General features: G+C 52.0%; 1 protein-coding gene across 1 annotated transcript; it reads right to left on the reverse strand.

Annotated features, from left to right (window-relative positions):
• Positions 1 to 231: 231 nt before the first annotated feature.
• Positions 232 to 4,691, reverse strand: EOMES (eomesodermin). Its single transcript, XM_082753218.1, has 6 exons — positions 3,901 to 4,691; positions 3,618 to 3,772; positions 3,382 to 3,503; positions 2,807 to 2,965; positions 2,655 to 2,716; positions 232 to 1,983 (listed from the first exon to the last, which is right to left on the reverse strand). The coding sequence occupies exons 1-6, from the start codon at positions 4,671 to 4,673 to the stop codon at positions 1,248 to 1,250; spliced, it is 2,007 nt and encodes a 668-aa protein (XP_082609344.1). The 5' UTR covers positions 4,674 to 4,691; the 3' UTR covers positions 232 to 1,247.
• Positions 4,692 to 11,444: the final 6,753 nt, after the last annotated feature.

Genomic DNA, 11,444 nt, shown 5'->3' on the forward strand with positions numbered 1-11,444 from the left:
TAGCAGCATCTACCTGAACACAGCAGCAAGGAGAAACTTTAAAAAGGTGTTTAAATTTGGAAACACCTCAGTCCCCACTCCTTAAGGATGCAGCATCCCCAGGCTTGGGCTCCCTCCTCCCCCCAGCTGGAAAGCCCAAAAGAGGCAAAGAAGCAAAGAGCCAACCCCACTCATCCCTGGCAGCACCACATTTATTAAAAATTACTACTATGTACATAAAAAACAGAACCAACTTTCACGGGGAGAAGTTCGTGTGCCAGTGCTCTAGGGTTGATGAGTTTAAAATGGCTGAAACTATAGGCAAGAAAAGTGGGTAAGTTACATCACTTCCAGTTCAACACAGGGCAGCTGAAAGTCACTTTACATACACGCAAATAGAAATCTGTTAATGGTCTTTGCAATGCTCCATATGCTAAGTTTGATTAACCAAGATATGCCTTTTGAACTTCAAAGCACCACCGGAGGTCCTTCTGGCTGAACAACTATAGGTCAACTATTTATACATTATTCCACAATATGCTACAGTGTACCTAGACAAAACACAACTGTACACTTTTGATTTTTTTTTTTGCCACCTCAGTAAAGGTTAGGCTTTCAGGATGGAGGCATGTTCTTATGCAAGTTCTGGACAAAGAAAAGTCAGATCTGGTCATTATAACACCATTGCTAGCAACAGGACCTTAGATTAAGAAAACCCTGCCTGGCAAGCAGGCCTTATTTTTTTAACCATCTTCTGCCAAAGAAAACCTTAGCTGAGCAGCATCCAACTCAGCCAATTGTGCTGCAGACAAGGGTTGAAGAAACCAGCTTGCCCTAAAGCAGAATGTAGCATCTGTGCAGCCCCCCACAGCCTAGCCCCCTTTTTAATCAGGGGGGCAGGCAGGGAAGACAGTGAAATTTGGGATCCAACCCCCCGTTTCATTGCTCAGCAGTGCATAGATTTGATCAGGCCTCTGAGCTAAGCCAAACTGTACACTTTAGTGTCTCCAATAAATAAGCCACCTTGTAAAAAACCTAGGCTCCTGCTTACAGCTTCCACATGCGGCTCCTTCTAGAAGGAGATAAGTGTATCATAATTTGCTCTTTCCCTACTTAGTTACCTGCAACAGTCAAAAAGCTTTGGCACCTTCTTTAGAATTGCACACAACAATTTAAGGTGGAAGGCAAGAGTCTTTTTGGCAATTGTAATGCAAAAAAAACCAAGGCCACCCTGAAAATAAAACAGCCAACTGGAATAAAAGGATGCTTTAAGAACTAGTATAGAACGCATAGTAGCCCATGCCTTTTGAAGTGTCTTTGTTATAGTCCTCAGCATTAATGTCCTCACATTTCATGGATGGGGAATTTTCATTGCTTGAAGTGCTAGGGGAGAGCCGTCTTCGCTTACAAGCACCCGTGTAGACCCCAGAATCATTTGAATCTAGAGACTTTATGGAGGGTGGAGTCTCTATCCAGGACGAGCCAATTTCTTCTTTCACCTTCTCCTTGGAAAGCTGGTCTTCAGAGAAGCCTGGAGGACTTGTTCTGGAGGTCCAAGGTAATCCCGTGGTCATTTTCCTCTGGTAAGAGCCCCTGCTCCCCCAGCCAGCCATGGATGGAAATGTGGGGTCAGGGTAGTATCCCAGAGCATGGGATGTCTGAAGTGGGAGGGATTTAATGCCATAAGGGAGCAAGGTGCTAGGAGAATACTCCGTCTCGTAGGAGTTCATGTCCAGTTTGTTGGCACTGGGCTGCTGTACAGGAGTAACAAACCACCGCTGAGGAGGGCTGGCCACCTCTTCGCTCTGCTGCGGGGAGAGCAAGCCATTTGTCTGCGGTACGGTTCTCTCCCCGTTGTAAAACCTGGCTGGGGGCAGGTTGTTGACAAACTGTTCTTGGAAGAACGGTTGCACACTGTAGCGGGCGCCAGGGACGATCTGGTGGGATCTAGGAGAATCCGTGGGAGATGGAGTTAATCTGTCATTTTCTGAGGCTGTGTACATGCTACAACGTAAAAGAGAAACACTGAGAGTCGTTCCTACAATTCCAAGTACAGTATTAAAAAAAGAAAAAGAAGAAACTGAGTTATTTCCTAGCTAGAACTACAATCAAGTTGATCTGGAAGTTCATTTTCATCACCTTTACAAATTCAGGTTGCTTTTCCTAGACCGGGATCAAGTTTATAGAATTGCTACCATCAGTATGCACTGTTATCTGCCAAGCAATCAATTTTAAATGAAATGCAGCCCTTTGAGAAGCTAGACTTGAATACCTACAACTACAGGTTTTCAGAGACAAGCGTCAGAAATGGATGACTAGGCAAGCCTTGCTAACACTTAGAAGTCAACTATCCTGTACAGATACTGCTGATACACTGCTGCCTGCATCCAAGCCAGCTAGGTTTTGCCAGTGTATTTAACCAAAATTCAGCAGCCTGCTGTAAAATGCGATCAAGATGATGCATCAACTCTTCAAATAGACATATGCCTAAGACAGACGTTTAACATCTTTAAAAAGAGCGCATGAGCCAGCAGAGCTGCTAGTAGAAGTATAACTGCTTCTGAAGAACTGAAGTATTATCAAAGAGCTTCCCTTTTTCTCTTTAGACACGAGTATTTGAGGGCAGAATCATGCCTCAAAAGACAGAAACAGCTGCAAGACAGACATGTACTTACGAGTCATAGTTGTCCCTGAAGCCCTTGGCAAAAGGATTGTGATCAATTTTGAGCTGCGTAATCTAAAAAACAGCAGCAGAACACAGTAAAAATGACATGCCGAACCCACACCACCCGATTTTATACCCATAGTTTTATGCACCCGTGCTTACATCAGTGTTTTGATATGCCGTAACCGCTATGAACTGCGTTTCAGGGAAAATAAACGTCTGTGTCTTTGAAGAATCATTCAGATCTTCGACCCCGTCTTCGGTCACTTCCACAATGTGGAGCCGAGGCTGGTACTTGTGTAGAGACTGCAGGACTATCATCTGAAAGGAACCATGGAAGACAATGCTAAATCAAACTGCAGCAACCTTTCCGCTTCCAGGCAATAAAAGTCCTTTTAATCCTCTGACTCGGGAAGGGGGAGATTTTCCCGCTAGCAGTGAGAGGACTCACAGCAGGCAGCCCTCTGCTCCGCTAGGTTACTAATATGCTAATTTCTGTAAATGCAGCAAGTCGAGAGCTATCAGCTGCACTTTTTGAACAACCCTAGGCTAAAGACATCTCGCTTAAAGACAAAGAAATTCACGCAGACACTTCTGACATCGCTTCTCCCTAGGAAGACAACTAGAAAAGCAGATTTACAGCCCGTTAAGAAGGGAACAAGTGACAAGGACATTGACCTAGCAGCTCGACAGGCTGGAAAGCCCCGAGAGCCCGGTGTCCCCGTGTCGCCATTTACCTGCGCGTTGTTGTTGTTGGCACCTTTGTTGTTCGTCAGCTTCAGCTTCCCGAAGGAGATCTCCTGCCGCATCCAGTGCGCCCCGGTGTTGGGCGACTCGGGGTGGACGTACACCTTGTTGCCTAGGGAAAAGCCCCACATCAGCGGGCAGCCAACGAGAGGAGCCCTGCCAAAGGGCTGGGAAGCAGGGGGGATTTTGGGGGGAAGCCGAACCGGGCGGGGAGAGCCGCCCTTACCTTGCATGTTGTTGTCGGCTTTGCCGCAGGTCACCCACTTGCCCCCCTGGAAGCGCCAGTGGTTGGGGTCCGCCAGCACCACCTCCACGAAGACGTTGTAGTGCGCCGTGGGGTTGAGCCCGGTGATGTTGAAGCTCAGGAAAGGGAACATCCTCCTGCGGGAAGGGGACCAACACCATGCTGCATGCGGGACGGGAAAACCACCTCACCGCCTGCCCGGGAGCCTGCCAGCATCCCACCCACCCCCGTGGGACCCCCGCGCCCCCCTTCCCCGGCTTCTTACCGGCCCTGCTTGGTGATGATCATCTCCGTCTGGTGCCGGTGGAACTTGAGCCACAGGGGCCGGTTGCAGAGGAAGACCTGAGCCCGCAGCCCCGGCCCGGCTGCCGGCACCCCCAGCGCCCCGAGCCCCCCGCAGGAGCCCCCCGCCGCCGGGTAGGGCCCGTAGAGCCCCCCGGGGGCCGCCCCCTGCCCGTACTGGTACCCCCCTCCTCCGCCAAACTGCGGCCGGCCCCCGGGGGGGCACACGGCTCCGGTGAAGCCCCCGGGGGACAGCACGGAGCCGTAGGGGTAGCGGGGCGGCCCGCCGGGGGGCTGGTAGACGGCGCCGTGCTGCGCTCCCGGTGGGTAGGGAAAAAGGGCGCAGGGCCCCCCCAGCTCGCCCCCCGGGGGGCCGGGGGACTGCAGGTAGTAGCGCTCGGGGCTCAGGCTGTCCAGGGAGTAGCGGGCTGCTGCTGCCGCCGCCGCCGGGGGCAGCTCCTCCTCCCCGCAGGGGGTGGCTTTGCGGCCGTCGGCTTTGGGGGCGGCGAAGGGCGGCTCGCCCCCCTCCGCTTCGCCCAGCATGGTCGGGGCCCCCCCAAACTTCTTGGCCGCCTTCTCGAGCTCCAGGCGAGGCGGGGAGCCCGGCCGGGGCGGCCCGCGGGTGCTGCTGCTGCTGTTTCCTCCTCCTCCTCCTCCTCCTCCAGCGCCTCGCCCGCCGCCCTCCAGCGGGTAAAAGGGGGCTCCCGGCAGGGGTGTCCCCCCCGCTGCAGCCAGCAGGGGCTCGCCCAGCTGCATCCCCGGCGGGCGGCGGTGCCCAGCAGCCCCCTGCCCGCAGCCCTCTGCCGACCCCGACCTGCAGCCGCGCAGCGATGCGCCGGGGCCGGGCCCGGGCCGTTTATACCCCGCTCCTCGGGCAGCAGCCGGGGAGGGGCATGGCTCGTCGCCGCCTCCCCCGCCCCCGCCGGCCCATTGGCTGGCCCGGGTGACACTAATTTAATTAGACAGCTACTAATTGGAACAAGTCACCTGTGACTCTGGGGTGCGCGTCCCCGGCACCCCCCCTCCTCCCCCACATTCCCTCCCCGTCCTCCCCTCAGCCGGCTGCCGGCATCACCCCCATCAACCCCAAAAAATGAAGGGCCAGGCGAGCCCAGCCGTCCCCCGGTGCCCTCCCCGGGTGTCACCGGGAGGCACCCCGCACCTTACCGGGGGGGCTCGGTGGGAAGCTGCCGGTGCTCGGGAGGCCGCTGGCCGGTTCCCCGCAGCCCGTTTTCCCCTTCCGAGGATGGGGAGGTTGCCAGAGCCCGAAATGCGGGAGCGATCCGTTCCTCGCTTTCCCCCGGATGGGAACGGCCGCCCCGGCGGGGGAGGGAACGGGGATTTGGGGAAGATTTGGATGCCCGCCTGATTTTGCGGAACGGGCAGAGCCCGCACCAAGGATTTGGCAGCTCCAGCCCCGCAGTCCCTCTCCCCGCAGCCGCCCGCATCGCGGGGAGCGCTGCAAGCCCGGTGCCTCCTCCTCGGGGCCGAATTTGAGGGCGGCCCCAAGGAGAGGCCAGGATTTCGTTGCGGGACGCCAGGAGCCGCCGGCGGAGCCGCTCCGCATCGGGCTGCCGCAATCCGCAGCCAGCAACCGGAGCGGCTCCGCAGCGGGACGCGGATCTTGCTCCGGATGCAGCCCGCACGGCGGTGCCCGGCCGGTTTTTGGGGTTCGGGATGCGGGGTTTCACCTGCGTCCCCCGGATCCCAACCGAGAGGCGGCTCCGGGGGGAGCGGTCCCCGCCGTGCCACCTCCGGGGTGCCCGGGGGGGGCTGGTGACAGCCGGCACTGCCCCCTAACCCGCTGTCCCCAGCCCCCCGTGCGCTCCGGGACAGCGTTTTCCCGATTTGGCGTCCGAGGAAGACATCGAAATAGTGCCGGGGAAGCCCGGTGCTCCGGCACGGAAAGAGATTTGGCGATGCTTCTGTGCAGGGTGTAAGGGAGCGAATTTTTCCAGGATCACAGACCGGCCACGGTTTGACACAGGTGCCGGTCGCTGCTGAAGGCTGCTGCGGTTTTTCCTCCAAAATTTGGCTAACCTCGCGTTTCAGAGGGAAAGGCAGAAAACCTCCCGATGATGCTCCGGCTGCCCGCGGTGCCTTCAGCGGAGTACGGGGGGCAGGAAAACCGTGGCCGTCCCGCTACAAGGGGAGCTTTCCACTTCGGTACGAAATACACCTGCGGTGAAGTTTCCCTAACGAATTCAGGTTTCCTTCCAGCTCTTTCCGGAGCAGGGGGGATTTTCAGCTCAGCTCGGAGCAGCCCGGCCTCGACCCCAGCTTCTGAACACGCAGCTCCCCCCAGGCCGGCCGGCACCGGGGACGGGGATGGGGATGGGGACGGGAACAGGGACAGGGACAGATACGGGGTCGGGGACAGGGACAAGGACGGAGACCTGCCCGCCTTCGGCTGCCCTTCGGCTATGCCAGGGTTTGAGGGCGCAGCCTGAAATGTGGATGCTCGTTCACGCAATCTGCACGGTGCGGAAAAAGCCCCAATCCCCCGCACCCCGCAAATTGAAGTGGCCATCGCAGGCACCTGCCGGACTCCCGGGACCCGGGATCTCATTGCCCCGGCTTGCAATTCTCCCCCCGTGGGTCAGAGAGGCAGCCGGGGCATTGCCCCACACAGTCCCTACAAGTCGGCTCCGCTCCTGCTGCCTGCCCCGGACCTCTCCGGGGAACATCACCCCAAAAAGCTGCGGGATGCTTCGCTCATGTGCGGGACCGGAGATTTATGAATAGGTCCCGCAGCCCTTTAGATGTTATAGATAAATTGCAGAAGCAGCAGACTGGCGAAACAGAAAGGAGCGTGTTAGGTTCGTAAAACTACCAAAATAACCTCCAAACCACAAAAAGAATGTTGAAAGAAATTGTAGGTCTTTGAAGGGTTACAGATTATCATGTTTTGTTGGGCTTTATTCAAATAAAGCTGGGTTTCCCTGGGTTTATTCAAATACAGAGCGCCTCTGACTCTGAAGAAGCTGTTCCAGAATACCTCATTTTCTGCAGCCTGAGCGACGGCAGAATGACACTACGCTGAAATCTACGCTGCAATATTCCCTCCTTTGCCTTTGGGATAAGATTGAGACCTTCCCTCTTTCTCAGAGCTCATGGATCTGCTCCTTCAGCAAACTGCTTAAACTTGTGGGGGCTAACACAAGTACCCTGCATTGAAAGGCCTAGGAGGAGAAAAGTTGGGAACTGCAAAACTTATTCCATCAGGCTGTTGCAAGCATCTACATAATTATGACTTTATACATCACCACTTATAGCCATATATATCCATCATCCCTATGTATATGGGTATGGGTACACACAGACACAACTGGTCTACGTGGACAGCTTATAAATTTTAGTTACAGGATCCCCGTACTACCTGGTCCCTGTGCTCTTCCCAAAGTCCTGCTGCCACTATGGCAGGACACACAGGGTATGGGATATTTTCTGAATGCTACGTTTGAACTGTTTCTGCAAGGCAATTTGTTTCCTTGCTTGATTTTTCCTTGCTGTGATTTTGGTTTAAAAATAGCTTGCCGTTATAAGATGCCCTCCTCAATTTGCTAGCATCCAATTCCCAGTGGGCTTCAATACTTTCACCTTTATGGCAAATCTGTGCTGGAATTTTGCAGATTTTTTTTTTTTTTTTTTTTTTCTCCAGTCATCTAATCTGGCTTCCTCCCCCCCTTCAACTACATGCAGAGTAGCTGGCTAGGCAGATACATTCTTTTAGATACATTCATGAGACTTGCCACACTTCCACCATCTTTCAGTGTCACTTTGGAAATCACAAAATCAGAGATTTTTTAGATGTGGCTAGTCATATGTGAGTCTCTCTCTTTCTCTCTCTCTTTCATCTTGCTACCTTTCTTTCCAAGGCAGTTGAGTGCTTACAGCATGCAGAAAAATCAGGGATGTGTTAGTATGCTCGTGAAAGGCTCAGGGCACTGCAGCTTGATGCTTAACCTCAGCAGCTGTTTTTATGATGAAGCCGGCTACTGCTCTGGTTGTTTCATCTGTCAAACACAGACAACAGCCACCTCCTTTGTGGGATTGTTTAGCTTAGCAAACTAAATTAATTGGAAATGCTCTTTATTTTCTGTTGCAAAGAGTTGTCCTGTAGCTGCAAAGACCACTAATCCATTTTATTTTATGACAAATGGGGTTTTCCAAGTGCAGAAGTGTACAATCCTGGAGGCATAAGGAGTGCAGCTTTAAATACACTTTGACCCATAAAAGCTCGAACCCCAAGGAGTTAAAAAGTAGTCAGCTGTTGTTCAAACAGATATATACGGGCCTTAAATATAAGAAAGCAATAGGTCTACAAAACCAAAGAACTGTTATTTTTAATATTAACTGGGGATGGTGTCACATTAACAGCAATTTTACTCATTGGTAATCCATTCAATTTAGCTGCCATTTCCATCAGAAACATTTTTAAAAGGCAGGGTACAGACATTAAAAAAAAAGTTTACACCAGTATACATAATGATACATAATTATTACGGGGCTAATTTATAAAAATGAGATGGTGAAGAATATCCTTTTCTAGACAAGGTATATGAAACAGAAAGAACAGACGTGAGTTAATGAATCAGGAACTGGAAGAAACAAGTCAGTATTTGTAAATTAAGTGGTATTCAAAGTAGCCATATCGGTCACATCCTTTCTCTGCCTTATAAGGAAAAATACCTAAAAGCCTGTATCTTTAGCTGTGATGTTAAATTAAAGGGAAATGCAAGGATTAGTAAAAACTTATCAAGGTCTGATACTAATAAGGAAAATATGGCAGTGTAGCACAGACAAGATTAAATATATCCAGTGCTTGAATTAAATTCTTGGCAATGGATAATTTTGATAGGTAAACTCATGTAACCACTTTCTCTTGTTGGGCCTAAGGTACCCTGCTGGCTACAGAACAACAAAAAAACACATTCTAGAAAGTGTAAGACTTAGCCAAGCAAATACCTTCGACATTTTGACAAATATATGGAAAACCTACAAGAAGGGAGATGGGAAAAGCATTAAGTTGGATTTAGTTTTGAGGTGATTTCGCTTCCTTAAAATGGAATTACAGAAACTTCGGGAGAGACTGAAATTAGGATCACAAAGCCGAGCGTAACCACGAGCATCATTTCATATTTTGTATTATTCATGCACAGGGATCTCCAAACAGCTCTTCTTAAATGCTTGTCTTTTCACCCTCCAATAAGCTTAATGAGGGATGCCTAGCACCTTTTCCCTGGTTTTAAAGCAAGATTGCTTACTCGCTTCTAGGTCGGTGCCAATTGCCAGCCTGACAGCCATGCCATGGAAATATGGGAACGTGCCAGGATCCATGACACGGGTGTGATGGCCACAGATCTGGTCTGACCCTCTTTACATTTACAGGTCTATTAAAGAGAGTTTTAAACAGCTAGTTTTGGTTTGCTTGCCTGGTTTAGATAAACAACGCCTATTGAAAGAGCCTGGACCCGACTAAACTGTTTAAATGACAGCCATGAAAATTAGCAGCTCAAAGCCCATAAAAAAAGACGTTCTCCTTTTCGTCCCGAAGTACAATTTCACCACGCGAAGGCCCCGATAAACTTCGTGCCGCTCGGGGCCACCTTCTGATGGCAGAGCCGTGCAGCATCTCCCGCTGCTAACCCGAGAGCTGAGAACTACGAGTTTTGGAGGCTGCGGGGGCTTTTCGCCCTCCGTGATTTCGCTACGAGGCTCCCAGTGGGACCACCACTAACCCGAGGGGCTGGAGGAGCGAGTAGTGGGGTTGGGGCTGCGGGGAGAGCCCGGGACCCTTTGAAATCCCCTCGGCGGGGGGCTGCGGGCACCATTCGGGGGGGAAGTGCCCCCAGCGGCTCCGAGCATCCCGGCTGGCCTCCAACCACGGGCGCAGATCGCTCCCAAATCACCCATCCGGGCGGGCGGCAGCCAGACCAAAGGCACAGGGGAGCCGGGGTCGTTAGGGGCTGATGGAAGGCGATGGCCGCTTTCTGCCCCACGGGAATTTCGGCTCGGAAAAGCCGCTTGCGGGAGCCGGGGGGAGGTTCAAAGGTGCCCCCGCACCTGCGGAGCCCTGCGCGGCCGCGGAGCCGAGCCTGCCTGCACCCCCGCCCCGGGGTGTGCACGGCCCCAAGGGGGAAAATCGGCCAGAAACCCTTCCACCGGGATACACTGGCCCCGGGGGAGACAGCCCGGTGAGATGCCCCCTCACCACCGGAGGGGAAGAGCTTTTTCCCCTTGCTACCACCCCTACCGTTTTTTTTTTATTTATTTATTTTCTTTATTTTCTTTCCTTATTTATTTATTGGCAGCAGAGATTTGGGACCTACACAGAAGTTACCTTCCAAAGAAATCCCAACTGTAACATCCCAACCCCTACAACCGTAATTCGTCAGTTGTGACAACCAATCTCTGCCACCGTCATTTGCTTCGCGACGACACGAGGGAAACGTGAAAGTCTCCCCGCACCATTTCCCTCCGATTAACTCCAGTGAGTGAAGGATGAGCTCTGCATATTTTTTTTTCTAGCACAGATGATTGTGTTGATTCCTCGCACATTAGTGGGGAAAAATTTAGCTTGAAGAGTTTGGGTTATACAGATAAGAACTGACAAATGAGCAACATCACAGAAGAACTTTGAACCATCACACAAATGCATATTCTTTCTTTTGCCTTTTTTTTTTTTTTTTTGACTATATTCTTTCCTTTCCCCACTAGTCACGTTTCAGGCTGTTACTGGTTCTCCTGTTGTCCATGGCTATGGATTAAAGGGCAGAAAAGAAATGGATGCAATGAATATGAAAAGGGCATGGAAAAAAAATCTTCTGATCTTTTGTTTCAGGTGTTGATCCGAATTAAAATGCAAGCCCCGTTAGTAAGACCCATTAGAAAGCAGCTGGTGGCCTGATATGAGTAGTCAGACCCTGATGTCCACGGGGTGCTGAGGTCTTGGTAGACATAATACTATCACGGCAACATTTCTGCCTACTTCACACCTTATTCAGCCCCACTCGAGGTGAAATCCCACCTTCCAGTTACCCTTATATACAGCCTAAGCCATAGGGCTTTCAGCCAGCCAGGCAGGTAACCCACGGAGCCTCAGCATGCTGCTGGAGGTCAGAGGGCCTCCATCCCCCTGGGACCAGTTGTCACACAGCAAGGCGAAGGACGGGCTCTTCCTTCGGTTCAGATGGCTCCAGGGCCAAGAGAGTTAAGGGCAGCGAGGACTCATTTGCAAGTAGCAGAGCTGGACCCAGAGTAACTTAATTTGTTAGACAGGGTAAAAACTGTGTTGTGTTTGTTTGAGCACTTGGTTGGCATGTGACACTGGCATGCTCCTGCCAGGCAAAGTGTTCTTAAAGTCCAACTGGGTCTCAAGGATGGTGTAGACACCGTGACCATTCATTTTGTCGTTTTCCTACCTGTGGTGCAGCAGTGGGAGGTGCTAAGGGGTGAATTTTACTCCACCGCCTACTAATGCACGCTAACGACTCTGGGCAGTATTTGATGAAGGGTGGATATTAG

The sequence above is a fragment of the Aythya marila genome, assembly GCF_965140915.1.
Source record: "Aythya marila genome assembly, chromosome: 2".
In the NCBI taxonomy this organism is placed as follows: domain Eukaryota; kingdom Metazoa; phylum Chordata; class Aves; order Anseriformes; family Anatidae; genus Aythya; species Aythya marila.

Coding starts and splice junctions, on each gene's coding strand:
- EOMES (XM_082753218.1), bottom strand. CDS start 4,673: ATGCAGCTGGGCGAGCCCCTGCTGGCTGCAGCGGGGGGGACACCCCTG. Junction 2,717..2,806: donor CGGCATATCAAAACACTGAT/GTAAGCACGGGT, acceptor GCTGTTTTTTAG/ATTACGCAGCTCAAAATTGA. Junction 1,984..2,654: donor TTCAGGGACAACTATGACTC/GTAAGTACATGT, acceptor TTTACGTTGTAG/CATGTACACAGCCTCAGAAA.